At 40.6% G+C, this 16,164-nt stretch overlaps 1 protein-coding gene across 2 annotated transcripts in view; it reads left to right on the forward strand.

The window, feature by feature from the left end:
- The window catches only part of ADAM10 (ADAM metallopeptidase domain 10), a 165,509-nt gene extending 163,176 nt beyond the window's left edge, over positions 1-2,333 (forward strand). For both annotated transcript variants that reach the window (XM_064267488.1, XM_064267489.1), the window contains exon 16: positions 70-2,333. In XM_064267488.1, the coding sequence (XP_064123558.1) occupies positions 70-164 (95 nt within the window). In that variant the 3' untranslated portion in view covers positions 165-2,333. The remainder of the gene's footprint in view (positions 1-69) is intronic.
- Positions 2,334-16,164: the final 13,831 nt, after the last annotated feature.

The following is a 16,164-nucleotide window of genomic DNA, read 5'->3' on the forward strand; positions in this document are numbered from 1 at the left end:
GCAGCTTCCTTTTTTTTAAGATGGGAAAGCTCACGGTAAGTCTGTTTGACTTTTGTGTGTTACTCACAGGCACTTTAAAGAGGAGGAGACCACCACAGCCCATTCAGCAGCCCCAGCGTCAGCGGCCCCGGGAGAGTTATCAGATGGGGCACTTGCGACGTTAGCGCAGCTTTGCCTTGGTTCTTCTTAGTGCCTACAATGGGAAAACTTCACTCCAAAGAGAAACCTATTACATCATCATCCCCAAACTAAACCGTCGCAAAGAACAGTCGAAAAAAATGGCAAGAGACCATGTCCTCAGACCAGGCGGAATTACTTAAATTTTGAAGCCTGAAAATTCCATTGGGGGGAGGGAGGGGTGGAAAAGGAACTCCGTTTTCTTATGGACGGATGTTTTTAACCTAATGGCACAAAGTCTTACAATATTATCACGTGCCCCGTGTTCCCTGTTCTTCGTTGCTGCATTTTCTTCACTTGCAGGCAAACTTGGCTCTGAATAAACTTTTATCACAAATTGAAATATATATATATTTTTTTCAACTGCCAGCCAAGGCTAGGAGGCTCGACCACCTCAACATTGGAGACATCACCTGCCAATGTACATGCCTTGTTATATGCAGACATGTATTTCTTACGTACACTGTACTTCTGTGTGCGATTGTAAACAGGAATTGCAATATGGATGTTTTTCTTTGTATTATAAAATTTTTCCGCTCTTAATGAAAAATTACTGTTTAATTGACATACTCAGGATAACAGAGAATGGTGGTATTCAGTGGTCCAGGATTCTGTAACGCTTTACACAGGCAGTTTGGAATGAGAATCAGTTTCCCTTCTTACGATGGAGTTGGTTCTCTCTTCAATTTCTTTTTATCCCACGGCTGCTAAGAGGAGCACAGGAGTTACTGCTGAAGAGCGCAGTCGGGTGTGCTGTGCAGGATGGATGTACGCGGCTTACTACTTCAGAGTTAGTTCTTTGTCTCACTGTCTGATTTCCACTTACTGATTGTAAACTTTCTAATCCAATCCCATTTTTTAATTGATAGGTGAAATTTTGTTCATGCTTTGGCAGAAATTATGTCAATGAAATGATTCTTTTTATCTGTAGCCTACTTATTTGTGTTTTTCATGTATCTAAAATATGCCAATTATGTTTTTGTTTCTGTCTGATATGGAAAAGAAAAACTGTGTCTTTATTTTACCAAAATATTTGAGCAGTTTTCCAGCATATCACCATTAACCACTGAAGAAGAGTAATTTGCTCAACTAGTAGTTAAAGTTGTAGATAGGCCTTCTGACAGTTTTTTTCCTAAAATATTTTAACAGTAATGAAGGTGAAACAGCACAATGTCCCATCCCAAGTTTATTTTTTAAACAGATGTAAATAACTGGCCTTTTAAGGAAAGAAAGCAAAAGCGTTTAACGTATTAACAGGTTTATTGCTATGCAGGAAATGGAAGGGGGCATTACAGAAATCAAGCTTGTGACATATTTATTGCTTCTGTTTTCCAGCTACATCACTTAAATGAGAGGTAAACAGCTGTGATTTTCCAGGTTCATGTAGGAGGCAAATTTAGGGATGATTGAAAAGATTTCTGTGTTTGGGCTTTTTCTTTTTTTTTTTTTTTTCTCCTTTTTTTCTTAAGAGTATAAGGTTTACACAATCATTCTCATAATGTGACGCAAGCCAGCAAGGCCAAAAATGCTAGAGAAAATCATGGGATCTCTTCCTTGTAAACTTGTACAGTATGTGGTGACTTTTTTCAAAATACAGCTTTTTGTACATGATTTAGAGACAAATTTTGTACATGAAACCCCAGATAGACTATAAATAATTCTAAACAAACAAGTAGGTAGGTCTGTATGTAATTGCTTTTAAATCATTTAAATGCCTTTGTTTTTGGACTGTGCAAAGGGTGGAAGTGGGTTTGCATTTCTAACATGGTGACTTTTATTCTGCAAGAGTTCTTAGTAACTTCTTGAGTGTGGTAGACTTTGGAACATGTAAATTTTTTGCTCGTAATGTTATCCTGTGGTAGGATTTTTGGCAGGGACAACTGCCCTATTTTATTTTGAGTCTAAGTTCAATGTTTTCTGAAAAGAGATACGTGCACTGAACTCTTCTTCCCACTGCAGATCAAGATGTGGTAAAACAAGGATCAAGACAAACGAGATCTAATACTACTGTCAGCTTAGTGGCCACTGTGTTTTATACAGTATCTTTTGTTCACTTTGGAAATTTTTACTAAAAATTGCAAAAAACAAAGTATGTGCAAAGATGTAAGGTTTTTTGAAACTTGAAATGCATTAATAAATAGACTTGATGAAATCGACTGGAAGGTTCCATACTCTTTGAACTATGAAAACTATCTAAAAAGGCTGCCCACAAAGCAGCGTTTCCTTACTGAGTGAGTGAGAGTGGTAAACAGAAAGAGGACTGTCTCTTCCCACAGTAGTACAGCTGCCTTTATTCCTAGTTTGCAGCCCATGTAGCAAATGTGTCATTAGGTATTGCTGTAAACACAGAAGGACATTTAAAAAACACACAGGTAATCTCAACTGCTTTACATTATTTCTAATCCATAGTCAAAGTGTCTTGGTGGAAGAACTGAGTCATTTTGGAAACTTGTGGTCTTATTTATGTATATTTTGTAAGATTCTAACTGCTGAGTACCTCATTTATTTTAAAAAGGTAGTTTTATGATAAACATATTTTAAAATTTTGAGCCAGCATTTTCCTACTTTGTCAGATTCATTGCGAATCAGGAGAGAATTGACATTTCAAAATGTATGTTTATTCATAAAACCGTCAATGTTGATTAATTCAGATAATTGCAAATTTGTTATTTTTGCTTACAATTGAGTGCATAAATTTTTGTTGTTTAGAACATCCCTCTCCCCCAAGTTCTCTGAATTCAGGCACCTCACAAAAACCAAGTAAGGGTGTGAAGAGTTTCTGGAGGCTGGGTTCCCACAGTGTCGTGCCGTTTGGTAAGGACTTATATAAGGAAAAGACAGTTTATCTGATCGGTCCTGTTTTGTGAAGTGTCTTAAGCACTTTGTGCTTTTGGTACTTGATTTTGGTTATATTTACAGACTAGTGAAAACTGAAGATTTATCCAAATTGAGATAACTACCCTTAATTCCTTGTCTTTGTCCCTTTTGTCTGTATATTTTAAAACCCTGCAGTTCTTGTTTCTCCTCCTGTGGGCTAGGTGTCCACGGCACCGGTGAGATGGGCGCTTGTGTTTGAGAAGGCTTTTTAACTTTAAGTATTTGTAATGGTGTGAGAGGGTTGTTATGGATTGAATTGTGTTCCCCAAAAAGAGATTTTGAATTCCTCACCCCTTGTTTGGAAATTGGGTCTTTGAAGATGTCAGCAGTTAACTTGAGGTCTTAATGCAGTTAAGTAACATCCCCATAAAGAAAAGAGGCAGACAGGGAGAACGACCCTATGGTGGAGTTATGCTGCACCTGAAGCCAAGAAGCTTCTCCCGGGGCTCCCAGAAGCCTGGGAGACTGGAAACATCTTCCCATGGAGCCTTTGAAGAGAACACAGCCCTGAGATAGCCTGAATTTGGGCTACTAGCCTCCGGAATTGTGAGACAGTGTGTTCCTGATAAGCCTCAGGTCTGTGGTGTTTTGTCTGGAAGCCCTAGGATACTACAACAGTCAGTATAGTAAATGCCTTGCACCAGAGCAGAGGTGACAGCCACTTTAGGGAACAGGAGGAGATGCTCAGGGTCTCCCCAGACTAGAGCAAATTGTATGTAGTTTTAAAGTAGCTGCTGGTTCATCTTTAGAGAAGTCACTAAAGTTGTAAGAAATGATAGTTCTCTGAAAAACATTTCTGACTTCTAAGAAACTAAAAAGATGATTAGTCTGCCCTAAAGAGCTCAGCTTCAGTTTTAACATTTCCGACTTTATGTTCTTGATTAACAACAACTTCTGTTTGAGCCACTTTTCCATTTAATACAAATTTAGTTTTCCCATTATTTCCTGTATCCAGCTCTTTATGTTATTAGAATGCCAGTTGAGCCCTGTGTTCTGTATTGCATTGCTGTGTTGTTTGCATCCCTTACATATGTGCATGTATGCTCAGTTTTCAGTAGAAATCTGTGTATCTTATCGTTGGTCAATTCTTTTGACTGTTCTATTAAAAGCAATGCAATGCTAGGTAAAAAATAGAGGGTTGAAGAAAACATTAGCTTCTGTCCTTCCCTAAAAACCCAACTGAAATGACACAGGATTGGGGAAAGAAAAGAACATGCTCCAACAAGGACAAGGTGAGTTGAAGATAACAAGAGTAACATTTTGGAAGCTGGAAAGTAGGTGGAGGAGCAGTGTCTGACTTGGTGACCCAGGAAAGCCAAATCCTAACTCATCAGTGGAGACATAGAGAAGCAGCCAAGTTTGCACTGTTAATCTTTGAGGCATGTCCTTCAAGGCTTTTCTACGACTGTGGCTAAAGGCATAATGTGCACACTTTGGTGACCCACCTTTCTTATTTAACAATACATTGATATTGTACCTTTACCATTTTAATGACTATAAATGTTTTATTCTCTGGATGTATTGTACATTTTTAACTTAGCCAACTCCCAACTGTTTGGACATCTAGATTGTTTCCAGATTTTTCATTAAACAATCCTACAAGGAAAATCCTAAACCTAATAATAAAATAAGTTCCTAAAAATGTAATTGCTGGGTTAAAGGCTTTTGAAAGGTCATTGGTGCAGTGGTTAAGAGCTCAGCTGCCAGCCAGAAGGTCGGCAGTTTGAAACCACCAGCTGCTCCTTGGAAACCCTATTGGGCAGTTCTACTCTTTCTTACAGGGTCGTTACGAGTCGAAGTCGACTCGACTGCAGTGGGTTTGAGGGTTTTTTTTTTTTGGATTAAAAATTATAAATTGTTTTCCAGATGTATTAAGTCATACTGTTCCATAAACATAAAAGAATAATGCTTTTTATTTTTTAATTTGAGAGCCACATGCTTAAAAGCCCACATGTATGCAGACACATAATTTCATTGGAACCAATAGTAGGTGATTCCTGACTAATTAACTTTGAACATAATTCAAATTAAAGTCAAATATAGTGCCCCAGTTGTTGGCTCTAAATATCATTTTCTTCAAAGGAACCAGATAGCTAATTCCAGGTCTGGGTTAGGAAATGTACTTATACCTGGAAAACACTCTTCTCATACCAGAAGGCAAGGAAGCTATTAAAGATTACAGAGGGCCCTGTCAAAAAAATTCAGGAGGTACCTTGAAGAGAGTCCCACTGGCCAAATATGGAATAATTTTAGCATCAGTAAGGAGAAACCATATGGGGTAGTTCTACTCTGTCCTGTAGGGTCGCTGTGAGTCAGAATTGACATGATGGCAGAGGTTTTTTGTTTTTTTTTTTTAAGGTATCTGCCAGAGATTGAAACTCATCATTTTACATTTAACTGTGAGTTAATAATGGCAGTTAAAAAAGATCAGTTACATCTGGAATATGCTTTTAAAGAAATGTTCCAGCTAATGAATGAAAAAGGAATGACAGAACTAGGATACACCATTTTATCCCCTTAATGAATTAATGGACCTAGGCTGTGATCACCAATTACCAGTTAGACATTTTGTGAGTCCTTGGGTGGCACAAACAGTTAAGTGCTCGGCTACTAGCTGTTTGAACCCACCTGGAGGCTCCTCGGAAGACAGGCCTGGTGATCCGCTTCCAAAAGGTCACAGCCTTGGAAACCCCATGGTGCAGTTCTGTGCTGCACACGTGGGGTTATTATGATTTGGAATTGACTGGACGGCAACTAACAACAGCAGTAATGGAAGTACATATATCACCTGTGAAGGAGTCCTGCTGGAAGTTAAATCTGACCCTGACCAAGCCTCCAGGTCTAACACCACTTCACTGAAGGTACGGGGAACAGAGGAACATGTTAGACGATACCACAGGGGTTTGATAAGCAAAACTCAGACTCTGGAAAACTACAGGACAAATAACCCAGTTTCTTCCACAACTAAATTGCAAGGAAGAAAGAAAAAGGTGGATTAAAAGAGACTTGGGAGGCATATCTACCAATTATAATTTATGGATTTACTTGAATCCTGATTTGAACATAACTTTAAAAAAAAAAAAGACCATTGGGGATATAAGAAATCTGACAGGATATTTGATATTAAGGATTTTTACAATTATTTTTAGGTGTGATAATGGTATTGTGGTTACATTTTTAAAAGAGTCCTTTTAGAGATTCGAATTGAAATATTTAAAATGCAATGATAACAGTGTCTAGGGTTTGCTTGAAAATAATTGAGAGGTTGGAGCATGATGGTGATTGGGGTATAGCTGAAACAAGATTGTGCGTTGATAATTGCTGAAGCTGGGTGTTGTGTCCTTGGGGATTCATACCATCTACCTGTGTTCGAGTTAAAATTTTCCATGAAAGTATTTTAAATGTGAATCAAATTCATATAGAAGCTTATTTATTACTGTTGATTTTAGTAGTAATTCTTGATAATGCTCTATATTCCTAATGATTCTTTATAATAATTTTTTTTTTCCAGTGGAATCTAACTTGAACCAGTCAAGCTAACATAATTAATTATATTCTGCTCCAGTTACAATGAATGATTAATTGAATTTGACCTGCTAGGGTGAGTGCTGGAAGCTGTCAGTCACTCAGCAAACCCTCCTTGCTTGCTAGTTTTTGTGGGGCTTGCTCACAATTTAAGGAAATTATTTTCTGCTAAACATCTCAGGGAGAGTGATCAGCCAGGTTATTCACATTTAACCTTTGTGTCCCATATTGGGATAATTGTTAACTACCTTAGTACAGTAAACTAGATTTTTCTACTCTTATTAATGATCCCTGGAGGTGGAAATGGATCTTAAAAAAAGATACCCTGGAATCATTTGTTCTCAGTGTAAAGAAATTAGAACAATTTGATAGTGTAGGGTGTCTTATATAAAAAGTATTTCCATTGCATGAGTTTTAGAAATCATTTTAGAAAAGTGAAGGCCATTTGCTAACAGAACAAATTGAAAAACCTGTTGCTGTCGAGTCGATTTGACTCATAGCAACCCTATAGGACAGAGTAGAACTGCCCCATAGAGTTTCCAAGGAGCACCTGGTGGATTCAAACCCCCAGCCTTTTGGTCAGCAGCTGTAGCACTTACTCACTACAACACCAGTGTTTCCTATTAAACAAATTAAGCGATTTTATTCTTCACTCTAAATGTATATTTTATTAACCTTTTTTCACTTCCTGCCCTTTTGGCATGGGAGTTAGCCTTTATATTTCTAAACACAAAAGCCCAGTTTTTACAAATTAAGATATCAATATGTTGTAATTTTTATTATTTTGTTTGTGGTTTTCATAAATACATATTAGTAGCACCTCTGATTAAGTGAATCTGCTTGTTAACCATTTTTTCCCCATCTTACTTGAAACCTTATCAGAGGATGTTTGGAATGCTTGGCTTTGAAGGGTATGCATGTGCTGTTCTGTATGGGCCAGCGACCTCATTATTCGTTGGACAGATCACTTGGTAGTACTAGGCCCTCTGCTAGACGCTGGGAATACAGCAATGAACTTAGCAGTGTCCCTTCCCTTGAGACGCTTACTGTCAGGTAGGTAGGACAGACATCAGTCAAGTAATCATGAATGAATGTGCAGTTCCATCTGTGATGAGGGCTGTGAGGGGGAGGTCTGTGATGACCCAAGAACTGGGAATGCAGCGAAAAGACTGGGGCATAGGCGAGACCAATCAGGAAGCTCAGGAAATGCTTCCCTGAGAAAATGATGTCTGAGCCAAAACGTGAAAGATGAAAAGGAGTTGAATCCTTTCAGTCGGGTTTTAATGATGTTGAGTGGTTATATACTGGGCATTATAGCTAATTTTCCTTTAGGGAAAGGTAATATTTTTTGCTCTTAATATTATTATATGTAAACCTAGCCATTCAGATTTTTTTTAAAGCTGTTTTTTGCTTAGCAGTGTATTCGTTTGCTGAAGAGCTAGCTTGTTGTCTTAGACTGGGTTCTCTAGAGAAGCAAAACCAGTGAAGTGTATATACATAAATACATGGAGAGAGATTTATCTCAAGGAAATGGCTCATGAGATTGTGGAGGCTGGCAAGTCCCAAATCTGTGGGTCAGGCATCAGGCTGGAGGCTTCTCCTGACTGACATGGTTGCAGGGGCTGATGAACCTGCAATCAGCAGATCAGATGGTAGGCTCTTGTTTCCTGGAGCTACAGGAGCTGGCGAATCCCAAAATGAGCGGGTTAGATGGCAGGTAGCTGGCTTGCAGGACTACAGAAGCTGGCGAATCCCAGAATGAGCAGGTTAGATGGCAGGTAGCTGGCTCACAGGACTACAGAAGCTGGCGAATCCCGGAATCAGCAAGTCAGGCAACAGGCTCATGTCCCGAGAACTGGAGGTCAGATGATGACAAGCTGGATGCAGGATCCAGAGCAAGGGAGAGCCTGCAGAGAGCATCCATATATACATGGGATGCAGGTCACACCCCAAAGGGAACCCCCTACAACAGAGTAAGGCTGTGCCTTGAGTAAGGGCGTGACTTAAGTCATACCCTCTTGTAAGGCTGTGATTCAAGATACATCCATTAACATACCCATTGCCTTTGAGTCGACTCATAGCGACCCAATAGGACAGTAGAACTGCCCCATAGAGTTTCCAAGGAGCTCCTGGTGGATTTGAACTGCCAGCCCTTTGGTTAGCAGCCATAGCACCTCACAATTGTGCCACCAGGGTTTCCCTCGTTAACATAGAGGTTAGGATTTACAACACATAAAATGGAGGACAACCACACGATGCTGGGAACGGCCTTGCCAGGCTGGCGCAGCATTAACAGCATCACACTTGTATTTTGGCAAATGGTATATTTGTTATTGTTCTTAGGGATGTTGGCACAACAGTTGAGAGTTGTGAAAGGCCCGTGGCTTCTCAGGCCTTGCCCTCGGTATCATGACTTCCATGTGGAGGATCAGGACATTTAGCCTACCAGGCTGAGTTAGGTGTCTCTTTGATCTCTCTCTGGCATTGGCGTCCTTTGTCATAGCACACACCACATTGTAGGGTAATCCTGCCTCAGCTTGAAAGAGTGAGCTCCCCTCAGTACCTGCTTCACTTACCAGCCTACTGCAGCTTGTCCTCACAGCTCCCCAGGGACTGCGGTCCATGCTCTCGGGGAGCTCTCAGGCTAGTGAGGAGAAATAAACCAACAATTGAATGTAGAGGGGTTCAAGCTGTATGCTATACAAATGTGGGGTGCCCTGGAAGCTCAGAGGTGATGGGAAAAGACCAAGATGACTTCCAAAGGAGATAGGCATGAGCTGAGCTTTAGGGTTTTGGCTCTAATCCAAACTTCCTGTCACAGCTTTTAGAATGATGTGAGTGAAGGCAGTTCCTGACTCACTCTGTCCTGCCTCTGGGTATGCTTTCCCTCTTCTGGGATTGCCCCTTTCCTATTCCATCTTCTAGGGACGGCACTTTGTTATTAATCTCCATTACCTTGAACTTGGCTGTAGTAGGTGTTCAGTAAGCATTTCTGTTTTAATAAAGGGTGTGTGCTTTGTAAATAGGCAGTGGAGCTGATCTCACAAGACAGGCACAACAGGTAGTCTCGGTCCAGCACGTTACTGACACTGTAATTCTAACTTTAAAAAATGTCTGATTCTGAATCCCCTGCCAGCACGGCTTTTTCCCTTCACTCCCAAGAGGAATTTTCTTTCAAAGTCTAATATGCACTCATATTTATAGAATATAAAAAGCGCTCACCACGTTTTGCACAAATGGAAAAAGCACAGCTTAGCTTGGGGACCTGCAGGCAACACATTATAGCTCTCGGCAGGAGAAGAAATGGATTCAGAAAGCTTGAATTAGAAATTAAATGGGGAGGCTCTATCTAGCTTCTTTGTTTTTATGAAAGAGTGTTTTATTTGGCTAAATCATCTAGGTATTTTTTATTCGACTGTTTCATAATGAGGTGGAAGGTGGTGGTTTCCTGCAGCAAACCTCACTACCAACATTTCTTGTTTTTCCCCCCTACAGAATTCTAGTTCCATAGGTTTTTAAGGTTTCAGGGAAGAAAAAAACAATTGGGGGGAGGGGTTAGTCCCAGGGTCAAATAAGCCTGGAAATGCCGAGTTAAAGTCAAACAGGTTTTATTTTATTAAAAAATATATATTTTAGAGTCTCTAATATTCTTATGCTCGTTGTGATCTCTGGAAGGAACTTATAGAGCATGCAGTGGTCCCAAACTCAATTAACTCTCCAGTGGCTCTTCCGCCTACAGATTTTGGAGCTCTCCAGACACACTAACTCTATGGGGCAGTTCTACTCTGTCCTATAGGGTCACTATGAGTCAGAATCGACTTGATGGCACTGGTTTTTTTGGCAGGCACACTTTTTTTTTTTTCCCCACACTTTAGGTAAAATGCTCAGATGGTAGTACCTTTGTAGGGTCATAGGCCAGGGACAAGGTCTCCTCCCCAGGAGGTCTCATTGGGCTCTGAGTCTTGGGTCTGTAACAACACGACGCCGGCAGTGGATGGTCTACAGGGATTTTTGAGGACAGGCCTCAGCCCACCCCTTCACTCTAAGTTTCACTGCTTTCTGCGGCACTTGGTAAAACAGCTGCCTGGGACACTGGTCTCCAACTTTTTTGATCTTGCACCTCATACTTAAAAACCTTGACTGTGCATTCCTAATATGGGAATATTTGTTTATAAAATTATATGACTATTATTGCACTGAGCCCTGGTGGCAAAGTGGTTAAGTGCTCAGCTGCTAACCAAAAGGCGGTTGGAACCCACCAGCCACTCTGCAGAAGAAAGATATGGCAGTCTGCTTCCGTAAAGATTGCAGCCTCAGAAACCCTATGGGGGCACTCCTACTGTGTTCTGAGGGTTGCTATGAGTCAGAATTGACTTGTTGGCAATGGGTTCTTTGTTGCTGTTATTATTACACTATTACTATGTACGCTCTAAAATATGCCGAAATTTTAGAGGATGAGAGAAAAATTCATGGAAGTTATACTTCTTCCCACATGTCAATGGATCATCTCACACACACCCTGGTGTGTATACAACCCACTGTGTAAACCCCTGGTTTAAGAAACAACCTCCATCTCCCACTCTTAGGCTAAGGGTGCTTCCAGTACCTGAAGCTATTGAAGAATGCAGCCACCTCTAGGTGCTGCCTTCTGAAGAAGCCCAAGACAGTCAGTGGAAAAAGTAAGTATTAATGCAGTGTATATGCTTCAGTGTCTTGTGTGTGGAGGTTTTTTGCTTGTAAAAATATACTTGATTCATAGAAAATGCCTAGATTGATACATTAAAAATGTTATCTCTGAGCACTGTGAGGGATTTGATAGAGGAGGAGGATTTTTATTTTTTACTTTCTACCTTTCCATATTTGAGTTTTTTTTAATGAACAAGTATTCTTTTTATAATATTTTTTAAAAAATCACTAAATACCTTATGATATTGACAAAATGTTGATTGCTGAAGGTGGGCGATGGGTCCATTGGGTTTCATTATACTATACCTTTAGGTATATTTGAATATTTCTGTAATAAAAAATAAAAGTGGATGTATTGTAAGTACATCCTATATAAATACAGCGCTTAGTTAACAGTGATTGTCTTGGGGGGGTGGTGTGAGGAGCGAAGAAGAGTTGGGGAGGAGAAATTCTGGTACCTCCTACTTTTCCTCCCACCCCCCGAACGTTCTATTGCTTTTATAATGAAAAACAACTAAACACACACAATGCAGAGTTCCCTGTGCAAGGAATTTCATGTATAGACAGGAATATAAAATACCTGCTTGACTTCTCAGATACCTGTTAGTTTCTAAGAGAATATACAAAATGAGGAGTGTTTAATGTTCAGGGCTAACTGTTCCGTATTAAGATCTTGACGACTGTTTCAAGGTTGTTAGGTGATAAAGGTGAAACTCCAAGACACAGCCCAGGGACTGTGCAGAGCCTCAGTGGCATCACCAAGGGCAGGGTTACCTTCTGCCACAGGGGATTGCGCTGTTAACTGGCCAGTCATTAGTCTCTGTAACATCAAGAGACTGTGATTAACTATGTGGTATACTGTGGAATCTACTTACAGTACATTTATTTTAATTTTTTATTACGGAAATATTCAAATATACCTAAAAGTAGAAAATAGTGTAACGAGACCCAATGTACCCATCACCCAACTTTAACAACCAACATTTACAATGTTAACATCTTAACGTAGAGTGAATTCCTGGGTGGTGCAAATGGCGAGCAAGCTCGGCTGCTAACCAGAGGTTGGAGGTTTGAGTCACCCAGAGGCATCTTGGAAGAAAGGCCTGGTGATCTACTTCTGAAAAACCATATATTGAAAACTGGCGGAGTCTATTCTGACATATGGGCCACCATGAATTGCAGTCAACTCAATAGCAACTTTTTTTTTTTCCTTAAGTGGAGTGCCTAATTGTAGGTCTCACATGGGGTCCAGGGGAATTAATCTGTACACGATGTTTTCTATTGCTGACTGTAACGCTGGGCTGCAAGCACAGACGATATAGACCCTGTAATGAGGCAGACGATGAGTCATTCCCTGTGTGATGTTGTGTGAGTTGGTTATACTCTAGGCATCTCGTCTGTGAGACCAGGATTACTATTAGCCACCTCCGGGGATTGTGACAAGGATTACATGAGACTGAGTGTTAAGGCGCCTTGCATACAGTGAGCTCTCAAATGCCAACCATTCTTGTTTTCATGTGAAGAGCGGCTTATTGCGCTGGGATCATGGAGCTTGCAGCAGGCATTCCCGGATTTTAAGTATCTCTGCCCTAAAGGAATTGACTCCACGGCAATGGGTTTGGTTTTTTGGTTTCTTCTCGAGCAGCTGCGTGGTTAGGGGTGATGGGTAGACAGGCAATCTCATTGCCCTTGCCAAGTTTAGGAATGGACATGTAACCTAATTCTGGCCAGTAAGATACAAGGGGATGTCTACTGCATGATTTCTACTTCTCTTACTCTGGAGGTTGTCATATCTAAGTGTGATGCCTGGAATTGCAGCAGTCAGCTTATTATCAGCCTGAGGATGAAGCCAAAATCAAGGATGGCAGAGCAGAGAAAAGGAAAAAAACTGTACCTTAATGACATTATTAAGCTGAACAAACCATTCCTGAAGCCCACCCTACCTTGGGACTTACAACTTTTTAAGACTAAAAAAAAAAAAATTTCTTTCCTAAACCAGTTTGAGTTAGTTTCCAAATGTATCATAATTGATCAAACATGCACCAGAGAAGATTTCAGGTAGGGTTTACAGCCTTTAGTCCATTGTATTTATTAAGCACTTTGGAATGCAAAAATAAACACGAAGCCAAATTGTGAGAGTGAGGAACAAAGGATTCTGGAAAGGACAGCAGCTTAACACATCCTGCCTCCCTTCTACTTGGAATTAACCCATCTGCCTCCACTGATAAAGCAGCTGCTGGGGGCTCCAGGAAGTAGGCAGGCTGTGTGTGAGGCTTCAGGTTCTGGCAGAATCCTGACAGAGCTGGAGCAGGGCTGTCTCTTTGCCTGAGAACAGTAACAACCCTAAGGAGGGGACCAGGGAGAAGGTCCTTGTGAATGCTCCTGGTTTCCCTGGTCCTTGAGCTGAACAAGTGGGTCGAGTTGCCTCCACTCCTGTGCCTGGAAGAGGTGAGGAGACTAGGAAGGATGCAGAAAGGCTTCCTCCTTGTTCCTCACAAAGGACTGGCAACCCATCTGCTGCTAAGCTTGGGCCTAGGGAGACTGAGACCATTGTTCCTCTTACGAGTTTGGGAATGCTGCCACTTAACATAACCCAGTACCTGGAACAGAGCCTCAGTGAGCAAACAAAGTAAAAGAAGATTTTCAGTGGGGCCCAGCCTAGAAGTACAAGCAGAACCCCCAGTATAGAAATAGCTGCCGGCAGAGTCAAATAACTTAAAAAACAAAAAACTTTAGGAGATTTAAATGCGGCACCAAAAAAAAAAGTGATTTTCGAGGACGGAAAAAAAGGTAATTTTGAACTAAAAGCTTGAAGAGATAAAGGAGAATGTGGTCAATGTTGGTGCCTGAATTAGTGTCCTGGAAGAGAAGGAAAAGGTACACCTCAAAGCACAGAGCAAAAATTAACAAAGAGAAACCAGGAGATAGGAACCCATAAAGGGGTGGAATGCGGGTGGGGGATGTGACAGAAGAGGCAACAAATAATACAAGAAACATTTCTGAGCTGGTAGGAGACCTGGATCTCACAGAGGTCCAGGAAGGGTTGATGAGAAAAAGACAGTCTTAGGATACAAGAAGTGGGAAAGTCTCACTTGTCTTCGCACAGAAGAACAAGTTACTACTAAAGGAAAAAGAACTATCCTGGCATTGGACTGCTTAGCTATAAGACTGGACACTACAATATGGAGAACTGCAGACCACTGAGAGAAAAATACGGAAATTGACCTAGACATACTGGATCTTGGCCCTCCTGTAACTTCGATTCATTCAGTCTTGCAGAAGCACCAAGAATATGTTGCATTGTTACCAGTTGCTTTTGCCTGGTGAGCAAATAAACTCAGAGCCAGTCTCCAGAAGGGTTGGGAAGGGCCAAGAGAATATAATATTTTAAGAGAATATGAAGGGGATCGTCACCCAAACAGAGTGTATCACCAGCACCTGTATACTCAAAGACCAGACAATCTCATCTCTCTGACTGTGAGTGTTGCTGGGTTCTCTACTCTGTAAAAGTCAATTTTCCTGAGTGGATCACATCACCATTCTCAACAACTCATCTAAAAACAGTCTGGAACTAAAAATAGTAAGTGAATATCAGCAAATCTGGGCACTGAGTTTGGAGGGAAGTAAGTGTTCCAAAGGTCTCATCTAGGGAGGGGCTGTAGGACTGGTAAAGGAAGTGAAAGTAGTCTAAAATTTAAAGTGAGGGGTGGAAGCAGTGGAGGACTATTTTGGTAGGAGAATTACGTGTCTGGTTTTCAAATAAAGGTAAAAAAAAAAATCATTATGAGCAACAGAAAAGGGAAAGTAGCTGAAAATGGAATCGAAATTTATAAGAGAACTCATATTAATAAGATGGAAAGGGGTAAAATCTAATGATCAAATTGCAAAAATAAAAGTAAAAGGGAACTACATAAAATAATGTAATAAGATAGAGGATTCTCATAATTACACTAAATGTAAATGGACTGGATTTTCCCATGGAAAGTTAGAGACTCTATGTTGTTAAGGTGCCGTCAAGTTGTTTCTGACTCATAGCAACCCTATGTACAATCGAATGAAACACCACCTGGTCCCACACCATTCTCACAATCGTTGTTATGCTTGAGCCCATTGTTGTAGCCACTGTGTCAATCCATCTTGTTCAGCATCTTCCTCTTTTTCATTGACCCTCTACTTTACCAAGCGTGATGTCCTTCTCCAGGGACTGGACCCTGCTGATAACACGTCCAAAATATGTGAGAAGTAATCTCACCATCCTTGCTTCTAAGGAGCATTCTGGTTGTACTTCCTCCAAGAAAGATTTGTTCGTTCTTTTAGCAGTTCATGGTATATTCAGTATTCTTCACCAACACCACAATTCAAAGGTGTCAGTTTTTCTTCAGTATTCCTTATTCATCATCTGGCTTTCCCATGCATATGAGGTGATTGAAAACACAATAGCTTGGGTCAGGTGCACCTTAGTCTTCAAGCTGACATCTTTGCTTTTCAATACTTTAAAGAGGTCTTTTGCAGCAGATTTGCCTAATGCAATGAGTCTTTTGATTTCTTGACTGCTGCTTCCGTAGGTGCTGATTGTGGATCCAAGTAAAATGAAATTCTTGACAACTTCAATCTTTTTTCCATTTATCATGATGTTGCTTATTGATACAGTTGTGAGGATTTTTGTCTTCTTTATGTTGAGGTGTAATCCATACTGAAGGCTGTGGTCTTTGATCTTCATCAGATAAGTGCTTCAGGTCTTCACCTTTAGCAAGCAAGGTTGTGTCATCAGCATAACACAGGTTGTTAATGAGCCTTCCTCCTATCTTGATGCCCTCTTCTTCTTCATAGAGTCTAGCTTCTTGGGTTATTTGACCAGCATAAGACTGAATAGGTACAGCGAAAGGATACAATGCTGTC

The sequence above is a fragment of the Loxodonta africana genome, chromosome 13, assembly GCF_030014295.1.
Source record: "Loxodonta africana isolate mLoxAfr1 chromosome 13, mLoxAfr1.hap2, whole genome shotgun sequence".
NCBI classification, from domain to species: Eukaryota; Metazoa; Chordata; class Mammalia; order Proboscidea; family Elephantidae; genus Loxodonta; species Loxodonta africana.